This window comes from Rattus rattus, chromosome 2, assembly GCF_011064425.1.
Source record: "Rattus rattus isolate New Zealand chromosome 2, Rrattus_CSIRO_v1, whole genome shotgun sequence".
In the NCBI taxonomy this organism is placed as follows: Eukaryota; Metazoa; Chordata; class Mammalia; order Rodentia; family Muridae; genus Rattus; species Rattus rattus.
The window spans coordinates 43,129,897-43,147,269 of NC_046155.1; the positions used below are offsets into that span (position 1 = coordinate 43,129,897).

Below are 17,373 nucleotides of genomic sequence, written 5' to 3' on the forward strand. Positions count from 1 at the left end.
ACAAACACTGCTTTGACCTCCCACAAAGAACAAGGGTGGTTACTAGTACTCAGCTCTTTGCGTTAGTAGACAACTACGCTAAGCTTCTGGTCTGGCTATCCCTATCTTAAACTACCACAATAACCCTAGAAGAGACAATTCGGCTCCTTTATATAGACCAGGAATCTGAGAATGTCCAAAACCAAATACTGACTCTGGCCAAGTTTTGAAGCGTAGAGCCTCTGCACACGAACAGAACTCGGTCGTCCTCTCTTCTACAGACCTGAAGCCACTTCGAGGGCTGCAAGGGCAAATACGATCTGGACCCTGCCCCCTCAGGGATTCACAATCTAGTGTGACAATCAGACGGACAGGTACAGCTATGGCACTAGGTGGGGGGGGTGACAAGTGACATTACGAACACTGACGGAACAAGTTCTGAGGAAGAGGACCTCCAGGTTCGGCGATCTGGCCGGCGCTTCCTTGGAGGTATTGGAGTGGAGCCTCGGAGAACAAGTTTCCATTCGTGGCAATGAGGGTGGGAAAGGCACTCCAGGTGGCAGGGACAGCTAGAGCAAAGATGAAGTGGAATTTGACACGTCGCCCATATTTCCTCTCCTTAGAAATCCATAGTCCGGTATTTACTGGCCAGGAAGTTTTCCTGCCCTGAAGCAGCTGGAAAGCCACAGTGCTGTGGCCTCCTTCCAAGACTTTGTTGGTTCATGGACAGTGAGCCTCTCAGAACTGCCCCTGGTCGGGAAGGTGCAGCTAGGTGGAGCAGGAATCGGTGACTCGGATACCCGGTTCTTTGCAGCTTCTCCCACCGCGACTTGGACCTCAGGACCCTAATCTAGTCCCTGTCTATTTCTGGTAGCGCTGCAACATCCCACTGGGTGGACGCAGAGGGCGTGGCCCACAGACGCCAGAACCAATTGGGAAGGAGGCCAGGATGCCGACCCCGCCCATCGACGTGACGCAGGGCCCCCGGACAGAGGCTTCACAGCCCCGGCCCCAGTCCGTGCAGTGGCTGTAACAAAACCCAGACCCCCAGGTCCCGGCCAATGGAGGCGTTTTAGACTGGAGCTGGACCGCGTCTGTCAAAAGCTCGACTCCGCACCACCGTGGAGTCCAGAAGACGAGCTGGAGCCACCGCACTCCCTCCCCGCCCCCGCCGGGATTTATTGAGTATTTGGACTGGACAATTAAGTGGCCCTGATGATGATACCAAGCCCGGTCACCTCCACCCCTTTCTCAGTCAAAGACATTTTGAATCTGGAACAGCAGCGGCACTTCCACGGAGCACACTTGCAGGCGGAATTGGAGCAGCACTTACACTCGGCGCCCTGCATGCTGGCAGCGGCTGAAGGGACGCAGTTTTCTGATGCAGGGGAGGAGGACGAGGAGGAAGAGGGAGAGAAATTGTCCTATTTGAACTCACTAACGGCCGCCGAGGGCCACGGAGTTTCGGGTCTCTGTCCTCAGAGCTATGTCCATACAGTCCTTCGAGACTCTTGCAGCGGGCCCAAGGAGCAAGAAGAGGAGGTTGGGAGCGAACGGAGCCAAAGTGAGTACAGGGGGGAAAGAAACGCGTCCGTACACCTGGGGCACTGGCTCAACGCCCATAAACAACCCATAAACCTTGCCAGCATGGCCACCCGCCCCTTTCACATTCGGCTAGGGTCATGTCTACACCAGGCTCACGGACAGCTCTGCAAAGCACAGGTACCTGAGATGGGGCTGGGGCTGGGGAAAAAAAAAAAACAAAAAACGAGAAGGTGATTCTGAGAACTACTCTTCCCCGGAGCAGGGAGCGCGAGCAGTCCCCGAAGGAGGGAAAGAGGTGACTGCGACCCTGCTTCCTTGAGCAATGAGTGACGGGGGCCCAGAGGCAGGGAGTTAACTTCTCCGTGTGTGTGTGTGTGTGTGTGTGTGTGTGTGTGTGTGTGTGTGTGTGTTCTTTCGCACACCCCTCTTCTCAGAAAAAAGAGAGGGTCAGTTGTCTGCCATTTTCTCTGTCTTTCTTCTAATGTGAGGTGAGTTCAGTGAGGCCAGCACAGTCACCCCGGCTCTTCCGAAAAGGCTGTGCAGGCAGATTGTGTTTTGACCGCCCTTTCGGACGAGAAACCTTGATAGACAGCACCTTTCTTCTGAGCTTGCAGCTCTCCCTTCTCACACGCGCAGGACTCGGCGAGGAGAGGGGATGGTTGGTGTGTGGGAGCGCGATCTATATTAGATGACCACTCCAAGTCACACCCATGAGGTGAAGGCCTCTAAAAAATATCCCAGTGCTCGCTTTGTGGCTCATGCTGCTGATGGAGTAGAATGGGTAAAGTTTCTAATTTAGTTGGGGATTCTGGCCGCTCAGTAGATCAGAGGTGAGTTAGGTAGGAAAATCGGATAACCAAATAAATCCATAAGAAAATATCCGAAAGGGAAACAGAATCAAACAATCTCTTCTCCAAGTGGAGATTCGATCAGGCTGAGACCAAGATCTTTTCTCTGACAGCTCCAGGCTTAACACAGGCATGAACCTATCTAAATCGGTCCATCCAACTTTTGTTTTTCCTCTGTAAGGTAATATACAAATATTGTCACAGACACGTTCTCAGTAGTTTTGAGAATTGAAAAAAATTCTTAAGCTGCACATACGCCTTTCACTTAGATATTAAAAATTTTCTGCAATCAACCCATGCATCCAGGCCGCCTGCCCCCAATACCAAGTTTCACACCTTCGGGAGAGTGGAAGGCAAACGAATTTGCAAATATTGTGTTCCGTGATCGCCTGAAAATTGTCATTAGCCCCTGGACCGCACATTTAATCTCTTTTCTCGCTAATGCTCAAATTTAATAACTACAATCTAACTACTCCCCACCGAACGAACATGCCTTCTCCCGGTTAGGGGGTCCGCCTGATGCGGGAGCCCTTGGGCACCAGGAGCCATAAACTTTCTCCAAATCCAGCATTTACTACGGGGTGTTCTGTGCCTCTAGGGCTTAGGTGTGGTATCCTGGGAACTAGAAAGGCTAATGTCTTGCTTCTTCCTTAGAAAGCTGCCAGTTGAAGAAGTCTCTCGAAGCGGCGGGAGACTGTAAAGCGAGCGAGGACGGCGAGAGGCCGAAGCCGCGCAGCCGGCGGAAGCCCCGGGTGCTCTTCTCGCAAGCTCAGGTCTTTGAGCTGGAGCGCAGGTTCAAGCAGCAGCGGTACCTGTCGGCGCCCGAGCGCGAGCATCTTGCCAGCAGCCTGAAGCTCACGTCCACGCAGGTGAAGATCTGGTTCCAGAATCGCAGGTACAAGTGCAAGAGACAGCGGCAGGACAAGTCCCTGGAGCTGGGGACCCACGCGCCGCCGCCGCCGCCCCGCCGCGTGGCAGTGCCGGTGCTCGTGCGGGACGGCAAACCGTGCGTCACTCCCAGCGCGCAAGCCTACGGCTCGCCCTACGGCGTGGGCGCGGGCGCCTACTCCTACAACAGCTTCCCCGCCTACGGCTACGGGAACTCGGCGGCCGCAGCCGCTGCAGCAGCAGCAGCCGCAGCCGCAGCCGCGGCTTACAGCGGCAGCTACGGCTGCGCCTACCCGACAGGCGGCGGCGGCGGTGGTGGCGGCGCAGCCTCCGCCGCGACCACCGCAATGCAACCCGCCTGCAGCGCCACCGGCGGCGGATCTTTTGTGAACGTGGGCAACCTGGGAGGCTTCGGCAGCGGCGGCGGCGCGCAACCCTTGCATCAAGGTGCCGCAGCCGGAGCCGCGTGCGCGCAGGGGACCTTGCAGGGCATCAGGGCTTGGTAAGGTCTGGGCAGGACACGCGGCTGGCGTCCTACCGCAAGCTGGGCGCCGCGGGAACGAGACACGAGAAAGGACAGACCCAAGGGCCGTGTCCCCTCGTTAAAATAAAATACAGACGTATCGCTCCTTCCAAGGGGCCAGGGTCGCAGCACACTCCAGGCCTGGGGCATGGGCTCAGCGGAGAAAAGATGCCCTGGTCCAGTCGTCGTCAGGACTGTCTGAGACAGAAACAGCGGCCGGGCGCCAGGGAGCAGGTGGCCTCCCCACCCTGGCTCTGTGGGGAGTGCGGGAGGCTGTCGCTTGCTCTCCGGAGGAGGAGGGGGGTGCTTTTCTCTTGCCTTCCCTTGGCCTTCTCGTAGTGTGGTCAGGGAACCGGACCGAACAGGGAGGCAAAAGGAAAGGAAGAACAATAAAAGGAAAAAAAAAGTTGGAGAGAGAGCGTGAAGGAGAGGAAAATGGGGTACTAGCTTGAGAAATCCCACCGATCCGCAGCCCCTCTTGCTCTCCCGGAGCGCCACAACGCAGTGGAGTTTTCGTTTTCCAACTGTTTTCCTTCCCAGACAGACTCCGCCCGGATCCCTGGATTGTCAGGGGACTCTTCTGGGAGACCACCACCGCAGTGAGATCGAAAGTTGGGGGGAAGGGAGGCAGCTGAGCAAATCCAAGACCTGACGGCCCAACCTAGGCTGTCGCCAGGTTGGTTTCCTTTCTGTTTTGTATTCTGTATTCCGCACATTATCTCTATATAACTATAACCACACGCCGTGTACACATCCGCTGTCACACACTACAGGAGTCAATAAAGAAGGTGCAATATTTCTGAGCTGTTTGGCTTGCTGCAAGACTTGTTTAGCCCCAAAGACTGGAGAGGGCCCCCCTTAAAGGGAATGGGAAGTGAGGGGAAGTACCCTGGCCATCTCTGCCTGGTGCCCCTGAGCCAGGCCCCTGGCTGCAAGTTTGGTCTCTTCTTTAGCTTTGTTTCTTAATTTCTTTTTAGTGTTGTGAGCCGAACAGGATGGAGGAAGGCTCTGGGTCTCCTGAGGTCGGGAACTTTGTAATCCCCCATCCCAGCCCACCCCCCGCTACATTTTACCCAGATGCACTGACTTGGTGCGGGGACCCGCCTTGGTCAAGCTGGGACTCTGCCCCACCTCCAGGGTCTCCGAGGAAGAAGTTGGCCTCCAGGCTCAGCCTTGGGCGGCTCCTCCCTTGGCCGCCACCCGGCCTTGGAGCTCGCCCGGGGGCGCTGCACCGCGCCGCGCCCCGCCGCGGCTGAGCTCTCCCCCTCGGCCGCCCTCCCTTCTCCCCCGGCGGCCGCGGCTTTATGCGGCTCCTTGTCACTTGCGGAGAATGCCTGTGCGAGGCCAGTGCTGCCACACGGCCGATTGTGAGCGTGCCAAGGCGGGTGAATGGGGAGGCCTCTGAGCGCCGCGCCATTGTGGGGCCGGCCCCGGCTGAAAGGCGGCTCCGGGCCGGGAAGGTGCGGAAAGAATGGCTTTTTATTGGAGTCCCGAACAAAAGGTGTGGTAGGAAGGCGAGGTCCCCTGCGCGAACAAAACCCCCAGCGCGTCGGATTGACGTCCCCCCCGAGCTCCCCGTTGCTTCTCAGAGCGGGGGCTTTGTGCAGCAGTCTGCTCAACAGAGGGACGGAGAAATGCGCGGGGGGTTTTGTTCCCCGCATTTTTTGTGTGTGGGGGAAGGGGTGGCCGGGGGGCCGGGGGCTGGGCGGGCAGCAGGGAGGGGCGCGCTGATTAGGCCGGGAGGGCCAGGGCGCTGAGAGGTTCAGCGGGAGTCGGCCGCCTGAATGCAGGGTCATTATTGCTACAAGTTTAGCAATTTCGCCGGTGCTGGAGGGGGTGGGGGCTGTTGGGCTGCTGAGGGGCTGCTAGGCTAGGGAGCTAGAGAGGGACTGCAAGAAAAAAAAAAAGGAGGGGGAGAAAGGCAGGAAAGCAGGTTGGTCAGCAGGCAGGCAGGCAAGACAGTGTCCCCAAACCCTCTGACCGCCCAGGACGTCTGCCCTTGGACTCATCCCCAAAGGGCCTAGGCCGAGTCTGTGGAAGTCGGAGGGAGGAGGGAGACCAGCCTCCTCTTTGCTCTCTGGTAGCTGAAGAGTCCCAGAGCTGGGCTTGAGTTAGTGCACAAGACTTCTGCACCCCCAGTTCGTTTAATCTTAACTTGCGGTGAGCTGAAACCCCTCCTCCAACCACTCCATAATCACTGGGGATGGGGTGGGGGGTGGCCCAGGCCACTCTCTTACCCTGCCCTGAGTTCCTGAAGCTGATGGCTGGAGAAGGTGTTCTCAGTTTCTCACTAGCTGGAAGATTCAGTCATTCAACGGTATACACCTAGAACCGATTTACTCTCACCGCCTTAGACGCTGGGAGTGGATGGTGGGAAACCACGATCGGTCCAGAGATTCCTGGAATTCATTTTGTGTATGGAAGTGGGCTGGTGGGCTTGTGACAAAAAAAACAAACAAACAAACAAATAAATGTGTTATTGTTTTAATAGCGGATAGACTTAAAGTGTACATAAAATACTAAAAATTGAAGTCCTTTGAGATACGAGTCAGAGAAAGGCATTTAAGTTGATACCAGACTGGGAAAACTAAAGAAGTCAACCTTCTCTCTCAGCCCTCAGACCTCTGCAGTGCCACGTTGCCCCCTTATCTGGGACGTCTTTAAAAAAAAGATTTATTTATTTATGTGTGTGTGTGTGTGTGTGTGTGTTCTCTATTTGCACATATGCTTGCATGACAGAAGAGGGTATCATCAGATCCCATTACAGATGTGTGTGAGCCACCATGTGGGTGCTGGGAATTGAACTCAGGACCTCTGAAAGAACAGCCAGTGCTCTTAGCCATCTCTCCAGCACTCTCTGGGACATCTTCTATTCCCATCTTTCTGGTAAATTCCGGCTTCAAGGCCACACTTCTTTCCTGAACCCCTCAAATGGAGGTGATCCTAATCCATGCCACCAGAGTCTTAGGTACTTTCCAGTATTGTAATGTTATGTGGAGTGAGGAAGATGTATTTGTCTCCCTCCTTCAGTATAGTAAGGTCATGGAGGCCCAAGCTAGCATTACTGACGCAGAAATTATAGTAAGATTCATGGGCTATGAGAGGGCTATGCATAGACTCCTTCACCAACTCTTTCTTGCGTGCTCCACAGCCATGCAGGTGGCCCTGGCGGTGTCAAGCCGTGTCTTTAGTATTGTCTGTAAGGGAAATGCAGAGGGGGCCTCTTGGCTTACCCTTGCTAGGGCAGGGCACGTGGCAGCTCATCTCAAAACACTGGTACCCAGTTCTGCCTTCTGTCCTCTAAGGCACAGTGCTGCTAGGGACGTCTCTGCCCTTAGACATCACACTTCTCCCTACGGCTCAGGGTAGGCAAGGAACCTTGGTGATGACTTTGACATCACACGGAGGGTGGGGGAGGATTTGAAAATAAGGAAGCGGGGTCTGGGAAGTAATGGGATTCCTCCATGCTCACTGGGTGAGGATAGTGATATGTGAGCCAGGCTCAGCCTGCTCCACCCCAGGAGGGAGCCTGCACTGGAGGAGCTGAGGTCTCTAGGAGCAATAGCCCTGGCTCTCTGGGGTTTCCTAGGTAGCTGCTCCCCCCTCCCAAGACACCGTCTGGCATCCTGCTGGGCTGCAGACTCTCAATGCACCAGATCCTCACCTTCCCGGGCTGCTTCCTCCTGTCCGGGTGAATCTCCCCTGAGTCTGCATCCTCTTAGGTTCCAAGAGGAATGCAACCCCCAAAGAGGAAGCACAGCTGGGCCCGTGTGCTGACTTCCTTGTGGTTTGCGTGTCTTACCATACTTAAAGCTAGCCTGGACCAGCCCTTCCAGCCCCCTGTCCCACTCTGGGAGCCTGTGTACTCCAAAAATAAATAGCTCCCACTACTTCGTTAAAGGATTTCCGTCATTGCTGGGGTTCCAGAGCCAGGAACATCAGAGTGAAAAATCTTTGACCAGTTCAGCGTCATTTAACACCCCCCCACACACACACACCAGGGGTGGAGTAGGGAGATCTTTCTAAAACAGCTGCTCTATAAGATTGTCCTGCAAGCCTAGAGGAATCCCACCCAGTGCACCCCCTCCAGCCTTCTCACTACCCAAGAGCCCTTAAGCTGTCTCTCTGGGGCCCTACTGTCTCTCGCTAAGTTAGAGAGAAGGATAAATGGTCATTTCTAGCTGGCTTCTGGCTGGGTGGGCAGGATCCCTAAATCTGTGTATAAATACCCCACAGTGACTTATGCCACCCTGGGGCTTAGGAGGTGAGTAGGCAGGGGTGGGAGGAGGAGGAATAAGTTCTTACTGGCCAGTCAGATCAGGTTCCTGCAGAGCCTGATCTCGCGGATGAGAAATAGGCTGTCCCTAGTCTAACCTCAAAACTAACACCACAAGCAGAACCTTCCTGGAGCAGACTGGGGGGCAGGTCAGTTTCCCCCTGAATGGACCACTCAGGCTCTCTTCTAGAATCTACAGCGAAATGCACAAATAGAAACCGTACAAATGGCCACAAACACTCAGCTGCCAATCGCTTTGGTTTGGAAAAATTAAAGGGATGGCCCAGATAAAAGTGGCGGGCCAGGGCCTGCTGCTGTACACGCTGAGAATCTGGTCTCCAGGTTCGGGATTCTACCCAGCAGGCTCCTGCCCCAACTGTGCCACAGCTGGTAAACCCACTGAGGGCAGAGCTGAGGGGAAGAGACACAAACAGATGCAGAAAAGTCCTGGGACCCAGTCCTCTTTAGCTCGTCTCTGAAAGAGAAAAGGATAGGATAGGGAAATCTACTTCTCTGCTGGCTGAGGTGGTGGTGGTGTGGTACCAAGAGACAGGCCTGTGCGTGGACAAGCAACTCCTCAGGGTGGGGGCTGACGCTTCTGTGGAGAAACGTTTGCCAAGGCAAGAAGATTCAGAATCGAGGCCCTCCCTAGTCTGCTTACTTCTTGATTTCAGGGTTCAGAGTCCCAGAGGGGATTTCCCGGGGCGCCCCTTCCCAATTCCAGGGACCTAGAAGGACGTAGTGTCTGTGAGTGGACACCGTTTATGCCCCGCCTCTGTCCAGCTCTGCATTGGAGAGGCTGGATCCTAGGGTCCTCCAGCCATAGACACCAGAGGGCGGGCTCCAGGGCTGCCAAAGTCGGCTGAGCGGGGAGCGCACCAGCAAGCCCTGAGGGCCTGGCCAACCGAGGGACTGGAAGAGCCAGCTGTACTGACTGTCACCACCGAGGCGCAGAGCCAGGCCAGCGCAGCGCAGAGGTAGGAATCCGGGGTGCGGTGCCACGTGTTCACCGGGAGGGCAGGATGTGCTGAGAGGAGTCCCGATGAGAGCAGTGACCTCAAAAGCACATTGGCTGTATTGAAAGAATGCTCTCCCCCTCCCTGGACTGTAAGTGCCAGAGTAAAAAGCGGCGATGTGAAAACAGAGAGACACATGGGGGGGGGCGGTTATAAAGAAGATATAGTAAACCGCTAATAGCAAGGCAGAAAAACAATAGGGCCAGTACCCGCAAATCCCAACCCCCTAACATCCCTCGGTGACTTCAGCCTTCCAGAGCCCGGGCTTGTTGAGGGGCTTCGCTGTTGGAGCACATGGCCTTGAAGGAATTGTGCGTTCTTATTGTGCCCGGCTTTTATTTGCCAGGTGTATTCCTTTTGCGGCATGTAACAGGTAGTTCATTCAAACAATTTCAGAGTGTTTGACATACCACAATAAATTTACGATTCCTCTATTGACAGGCAACCAGGTGAGTTTCTAGTTCGGGGCTGTTGCAAGGAGTGCTGCTGAAGAAAGTTCTAGAACAGTGTCCAAAAGAAAATTCTCGATAGAAATATCTCTCTGTGTGTCTCTCTGTGTCTCTGTCTCTATCTGTCTCTGTCTGTCTGTCTCTCTCTCTCTCTCTCTGTGTCTGTCTCTCTGTCTCTCTCTCTCTCTCTCTCTCTCTCTCTCTCTCTGGCTCTCACTGTGTAGCTGTAGCTGTTCTGGAACTCTCTGTGTAGAGCAGGCTATCCTTGAACGCACAGAAATCCACCTGTCTCTTGAGTGCTGGACTTAAAGGTATGCACCACTCTGCCTGGCCAAATAGAAATATTCTATATCAGTGCTGTCCAGTAAGGTTCTGGGGGCACGGGAGATGAGAACTGAAGACTTGAATTTGAAATTTTCCAAAATTACAACCAGAGTAATTTACATTTGAAAGCACTTCAAATTGGTTAGGGTAACCTACTATATTAGCATAATTCTAGTCCATGTTTGGTGATTTTAATTGGTATTAAATACACACCAGTTTCAAACTTAAGATCCTCCTGCCTCAACTTCCCAAGTGCTGGATTACAGGCGTGGCCCATCATGCCACAACTACACAAATTTTATATAGCCTGTTGCACTAGCTTATATGCCCTCCACCAGAAACGCCACATGACCCTTACTACTTAGTATTTTGGGGTTGTTTTACTCTAATCTTCATCATTTTAGATGAGCATGGAATTTAAAACCAACTTTTATTCACGTGTATGTTCAGTTGTAAAACTGGTTAGTTAGCCACAGTGGTGATGGTGGTGGTGATGGTGATGGTGGTAGTGGTGATAGTGGTGGTGATGGTGATGGTGGTGATGGTGGTGGTGGTGGTGATGGTGGCTGTGGTGGTGATGGGTGGTGGGATGGTGGTGGTGGTGATGGTGGTGGTGATGGTGGTGATGGTGATGGTGATTATGGGTGGTGATGGCGGTGATGGTGATGGTGGCTGTGGGTGGTGGTGGTGGTTATGATGGTGGTGGTGGTGGTGATGGTGGTGGTGGTGGTGGTGGTGGTGGTGGTGGTGGTGGTGGTGGTCATAGTTATGGAGTTTTTGGGAGTCTGAGAGATGTTAGGCAAGTGTAGAGCTGCAGTGGGATCTACACTCCCACCACCGCCAGACTGTGCTTTAGGAATGGTATGCTGCGGAGGAAGGGCTAAGACTTAGGTGTTGCTCAGCCCTCACAGACTCTGTTACTGCCCACCTCCCCTCCTGCTGCTTACTGAAATACAGCATGGAGGGAGACAGCAAGCTTGCCTGGTGGGGCAAGAAACCAGGCTTGGCTCTGGCTGCAGTTTCAATGTGTGGCTTGGCTCTGTCATTCATCAATTAGCATTCACAATCCCTGGCTACTCTGTCTCATGTTGTAACACAAAGTCATCCCTGGGAAAGTGATAGCAGAGAGACTCTCCACTATGTGTCAGGTGGTGTGTGTGTGTGAGAGAGAGAGAGAGAGAGAGAGAGAGAGAGAGAGAGAGAGAGAGAGAGAGACAGACAGAGACAGAGACAGAGAGACAGAGAGACAGAGACAGAGACAGAGAGATCCTCTTCTGTTCTCAGAATTACCTTGTGAGGTAAGTATCCTTTCTTTATATACTTTGAGGTTCAGAGAAATTCAGTCATTACTCAAGACCCACAGTAAAATATGCAATGACCCTGAGTGCATTCAATGCCATAGAGAACATTTCTGATGTCTTCTTTATTATGCGAACAGATCGACTGGGCAGAATTTGACTTCTAGATCAAATTAGATACTCATGCAACACCTCGCTTTGGATGGACCTAGACGGACCGCCGGCTGCTTGCAGTTAGCAAATGAGTGAAGAACCTTTTGCTGTGCTATAGTCTGAGTAGAATTCACTCTGTGTGATACGAGGTTCTCAGACAGTTGTGTGCAGAGAGCTTTCTGCCCCAGGGGTAGAGAAGAGATTCTCTTCTCTTCTTCAAAATCAAGCACTTCAATTCATCAATGGAATTTTTGTTTTTTACCCAAATGCACTTAGTATCCTGGTTTCCTTTAGAACACACGAATCTTTTACCTTTTACTTAATGTGTCTCAAAGGGAGTTGTTTTGTAAAGAATATCTTTGAAATAAGGAGTGTCCAACACTTGCATGTAATTCTAGGATTTCAAGTAACAATATTACACAATATAACACAAACATAAATGATTAAGGTCATATATAAGACTCACCCACTAGTTCATAGGTGGTTTCAGTCCCTAAGAAAAGGTACACAAAGTCTCCTTGGGCCAGCTTGAGAGTAAATTCTTGGGGAGCAACACAGATTAGTTCCCAGTCCACATAGAGTAACTAGAAACCCATCCCCTCCAACGGCTACTGGTAGATCCAGGCTTGGCATGGGTGTGTCTTACAGTCACTGGTCACTTGGTGAGCCTCTCACAGAGGGCTCAAAGGTCAAAGGTGCTGCTAGGTTAGTTGACCTTAAGGTCCCCTCCAGGCCTGAAATCACTTAGATCTGTTATACATCTCCAGATGCAGCCAATTTCAGCTGCGAATCACCAAAGCTTATCTCTCCTCAGCTCTGAAATTCTGTCTTGTTCTATCCAACTTTCTCTCAGGGTCTTAAAAGGCCAGCAGCACACTGTGGTAAAAGAATTCATAACTGGAGACATGACCCAGAAACTGTAGTTTCTCCCTACATTTCTGATTTCTGTGGGATTCTCCTATTTACCTACTAAAGAAGAGAATGTTGGAGCTGGAAGGGCTCAACCAACCCAGTCTAGACCGTGGTAGAGAAGCCCGGGACACCAGCATTCGCCCCCATCAGAGTCCACTACTTCCTTTTTTATTTTATAAATTTCTGTCCTGTTCCTCCATATTGCTTTCTGAGTGCAGACAGAGCTCAGAGGGACAGGTCTTGGACATTGTGAATCAAATTAGATCTTCCAGCTCTGTACTCTGCCTGTCTCCAGTTTGTGTTCAATGCTGTGTGTGATGTCTGTGTAACACACACACCCTCCTCACACAGACTCTGCGGGGGTTATGAGCATATGTGTATATGACTACATATGTGACTGTCTGGGACAAACACAGCCTCCACAAAGGAGCTACCATTCAGAATCTCTTTATGGGTTCTTTTGGGTTCAAATACACTCCAAGGATTTCTCTGGTATAGACATGGTGAGTTTTGTTTGGTTGTTTTTTATTTTATTAATAAGCCGTAGTTCAACTCCTTAAAATTCCAGACAGTATTCTAAACATTCTAGAAGGTTCTTAGCAATTATACAATGCCAAATCGTTGTAGCTCCACTTTGCAGATGAAAAAAGTGAGGCTTGGGAATACAAAACAACTTACTCAAGGTCAAAGCCATCGTCAAAACCAGGAGATTGGTGTCATCTCCAGAAGACTTGTTGAGGCCAACGGTTCTGCCCACCTCCTCCACAGCCACCCTTGGTGGTCCTCTTGGTGAGGATGGAGCCATATCTCGGCTCTATCAGTGACATCACCTGTTCAGCATCTTGTGAATGGCACCAATCCCTGTCAGTGCCCTCTAGTGGGCTTAAGGAGGGTGCCCAACTCCTTCTGGCTGGTTTCAGAGGTTATCAGCACCCTCTGGTGTTGGCCAGAGACTCAGGTTACTGGGGCCCCAAGTCTCCCCAGGCTTGCCTGGACTGTTCTTTAAGGAAGGTTCTAGGTTTTCTGGGTCCCATTTCTAGTCCTTTAAGGACAACCCATGCCCCTGCCTGACAGTGACCTGAACAGGTTATGGATGTGGCTGCAGTCCCAGATTCCTTTTTGGAGAGGTTGCAAAGCCATTCGACAAGTCTCCAGCTGAGGTCAAATCTTAGCTTTCTTACTCCTCTGACTTAGGACAGGATAGGCCTGGCATCATACTAAGTACTGGAATCTATTATTCCACCTAACCCGGAGAAGGTCTCAGGGCTGGAGAGCTGGCTCAGCAGTTCAGAGCACTGGCTGCTCTTCCAGAGGACCCAGGGTTCAATTCCCAGCACCCACATGAAAGTTCACAACTGTCTGTGGTTCCCTTTCAGGACATCCAACACCTTCACACAGACATCTATGCAAGCAAAGCACCAACGCACATAAAGAAGAGAGAGAGAGAGAGAGAGAGAGAGAGAGAGAGAGCGAGAGAGAGAGAGAGAGAGAGAGAGAGAGAGGCTCAGTCTCTCTAAGCAACAGTGCCCTCAGACGGATAGAAACCCGTGTTACCCCGCCCATTTAGGCGTGATGAACATCAAACCTGTCTGCAAAGGTATCATGGCTGGAAGGTTGGAGGTTTCGTGTCGGTGCAGACCGTCAGGTCGGTGTCCCAGAGCTCTTTCTGCTGAATAAGCAAAGTGCTCTGGTTGGATACGGGCTCATATTGCAGCATCTCTGGACACGGTAGATGCAGCGTCTGCCAAGGGGTTGGATCAGTACAGAGAAGTCGGTTTTGTCTGGGAGGGGGGTTTATGAAGGCAGGTGGGCACTTAGTTCAGAGAACAAATACCCAACGAACTATGGAGTTTTGGTGTCAAGATGGATTCCAGAAAGCTCCAATTCTCCCTGTGCTCTGACTACCCGCCGACCTCGCTGTTACTTGGGCTCTTTTGCTCTCAGACTGCTGAGTTCTGTGGGGCTGAGTTCCGCCTCATCGCTATCCACATTGGAACTCCACTCCTCCTCTCCCTCCAGCCCTCACTCCTCCCTTCTAAGTCACCTCTTTAGCAGTGGGACTAAACCCACTGCAAGCATTATGGCCAGTTTAACGGAGGAGGAATTCTTTAGACTGTGGGCCAGCTATGAGCCCTTGTAACAGCGAGGTCAGCGGGGAGTCAGAGCGCAGGGAGAGTTGGAGCTTTCTGGAATCCATCTTCACGCCTCTGGTTTCCCTGCCTCTCCTTCTCGCTCCCACTCTGTCACTTTCTGGAAGTCTGCCTTCCTCTTAAAACCGCTGCTGGTCTTTGTCTTACCCTCTTTTTCTCTTCTCTTACCTCCCTCTCTCTTCTTCATTGATTTATAAACAATTAATTCAGATTACCCAATGGCTTTATTATTGTGTGTATAATTATCCAAAAGCTTTAGTGTTACATGTATAATTAAAATGCAGACAGTTTGAACCAGTCACGACTATTTCATAAAATTCCTATATTCTGGGCTGGGAAAGGTAGCTACATGATTCAGTATTTAACCTAGCATGCCTGAGGCTGGGGATCTCCCCAACACCTTAAAAGAAAAGCTAGATTTTGTGTATTGTTATCTTTTAAAATGTCAAGGCATTTTCTGAATTTCTCCCCTGACTAATTTAAAAGATATTCACTCATTTGAACAATTTACCATTCAGTGTTTGAAGCATTAGATGGTGAAGGTTTTCTGCTCCCAATCCTCAATGTTGTTATATTCATGATATCGGAAATTGTTAACTTTCTCGTGGAGGTAAAGAAAGCAAGGCTCACTCCTTTACTATCCACCTGAAATTTAATTTTTTTTCATATCCGTGTGACAGAACTGGCGATTGAACGCAGAGCCACATGAGCGAGAGGCAGACATTCTGCTACTCAGCTCAATTCCTGTACAAACTTTTATCTGAAGCATTGAGCTGTCTAGGCTTGATGGCTAGCTAAACACTCAATTTAAGACAGTGGTTCTCTTGAAGCTGAAGGGACAGCTCAGTGGATAAAGCGCTGGCTGCAAAAGTGTAAGGATCCAAGTTTGCATCCCAGAACCCACCAAAAGCATCTATGGCACCAGCTATTCCACAACGAAATGGGAGGCTGAGGCAGGAAAATCCCGGACGCCTCAGACCTCGCGCCTGCAACAATGAACAAGAGATCTCGACCCCAACTGACTGGAAAGTGAGGTTCAATATCTGAGGTCGTCCTTGGATGTCATATGTGCCCCACGGTATGTGATCACGCTCACACGCTTGCAAGTATACACACACACACACACACACACACACACACACACATACATCCACATGCACGAACACACACACTCACACACAAGCACACACACACACACACACACACAAGCACACACACAACACACACACACGCATGAACACACACATACATCCACATGCACGAACACACACACACTTACACACACACAAGCACACACACACGAACACACACACACGCATGAACACACACATACATCCACATATACACACACACACACAAGCACACACACACACACACACACACACATGCATGAACACACACATACATCCACATGCACGAACACACACACATACACACACGAGCACACACACACACATGAACACACATACACATGCACGAACACACACACATACACACACACATACACACTCACGCACGCACGGACACATACAAGATTGTAAGAATCACATATTCTTTGAATAGAGGCCATAGACCCTTTTCTATACCAACGATCTTTGACAAGCAAAAGCTCTATGGTTTGCAAAGTGCAAAAGAAACAGAGGGAGCTTCTCTTCTAATTTCTGACTGGCATGAAGGGGAGTCTCAGGGTGTCAGGAGCCAGGAGGGTCAGATGATAGAACCTGAAGGTGGATTCTCTCATCCACTCTCTTCTTCCAGGCTCCCCTGTATCCACCCCCTAAACAGAATCAGAGGTCCAGAGAAGACACCTCATTTCTCAAGACGTACAGGCAGCTCGTCCAACCTAATTGTTAAATGCAGTCAATGTATATAGCACAAGATGTATGTCTTCCTGTAGTAGCTACGAGAATTTAAACAGCTTAATAAGACCTACTCGATACCTAAGTGCAATTTATGACCTCCGGGAGACGCTAAGTCATTTAGTCTCCGTTCATTTGCCAGGTGGTCAAAATCAGATCCAGCCCCAAAGTCTATAGATTACGTGTCAAATCCACATCCCCGTGCCATAGGTCACTCTAATGGAAGGTCAGGGATGGGATAGCCACACAGGCCTTCCTTTCAGCATGTGTGTGTGTACAGGGCCTAGCTCATTGACACTGGACAGCCACAAACAGCTGCTCCCCTTACCACAGCCCTCTAGCATCCCCCTAAGTACCTTCTGCAACGAGCCATGTGACTTCTTTTCCAGGGTATGCACTGATCTGCAATTAGTAGGGTTTTTTTTTCTTTTGTTGTTGACTGGCTTTGAATTTATTAAACAGTGAAATCCCCAGAGCGCTTTGGTTTTTGCTGTTCTCGGTGGTAATGATTTTAAACAGCACCTGTCATTATGTGTGCAGTTGCAGAAATTATGTCTGGGTATGTACTGTACCCAAGCAACACAGTTGCAGTAAGCTGGGATCTCCTTTCAGGGGGTTAAGGTGTCACTGGGCGGTGAGGGAGGACAGGGCATAGTCACAGAGAACGTCTCCCTCCTTCTGTGATGGGAAGGGCGATTCATGGTTCCCACAGGATGCTGTTCCTCTGATGGGAGTGGTCAGGATAGACTTGTGGGAAAGGACGACACTGGAGCATTGTGTCTAGGAGGAGCTAGGGATGTGGACGCCAGAGTGAAGAAAGCTGTACTAAGTCTGAAAAAGAAAGGTGGGGAGCAGGTGGGAAGGGAAAGAAGTGGGGGTGATTAGGTTTTGTTTTGACTGGGAGAACAATTTCCTTCACCTTTAAGCTAGTGTTAGACTCACGTACAAGATCTTACTCACACACGTAAGATCTGGAAAGTTTCAACTTTTAGAATCAGAAAGTAAGATGGGGGCTCCCAGGGCCAGAGGTTGAGGTGACGCTGCTCAAAGGATGACGTTGCAGTTAGGGGAAATAAGTTTGAGGTGTCTGTACCACGCAGTGACTGTAGTCTCTGGCGAGTATTGAGTTCTTTTTATTTTTTGCCTGCCCGTG

General features: G+C 51.1%; 1 protein-coding gene across 1 annotated transcript; it reads left to right on the forward strand.

The window, feature by feature from the left end:
* Positions 1–854: 854 nt before the first annotated feature.
* Nkx2-3 (NK2 homeobox 3) lies at positions 855–4,580 on the forward strand. Its single transcript, XM_032895504.1, has 2 exons — positions 855–1,543; positions 3,027–4,580. Exons 1-2 carry the CDS (start codon positions 1,195–1,197, stop codon positions 3,764–3,766), a joined length of 1,089 nt encoding a protein of 362 aa, XP_032751395.1. The 5' UTR covers positions 855–1,194; the 3' UTR covers positions 3,767–4,580.
* The last annotated feature ends 12,793 nt before the right edge of the window (positions 4,581–17,373 follow it).

What these genes read in the sequence shown, in the direction of transcription:
- Nkx2-3 (XM_032895504.1), top strand. Translation starts at nt 1,195, where the DNA reads ATGATGATACCAAGCCCGGTCACCTCCACCCCTTTCTCAGTCAAAGAC. An exon ending in TGGGAGCGAACGGAGCCAAA is followed by an intron (nt 1,544 to 3,026) that starts GTGAGTACAGGG and finishes CTTCTTCCTTAG; the next exon opens with AAAGCTGCCAGTTGAAGAAG.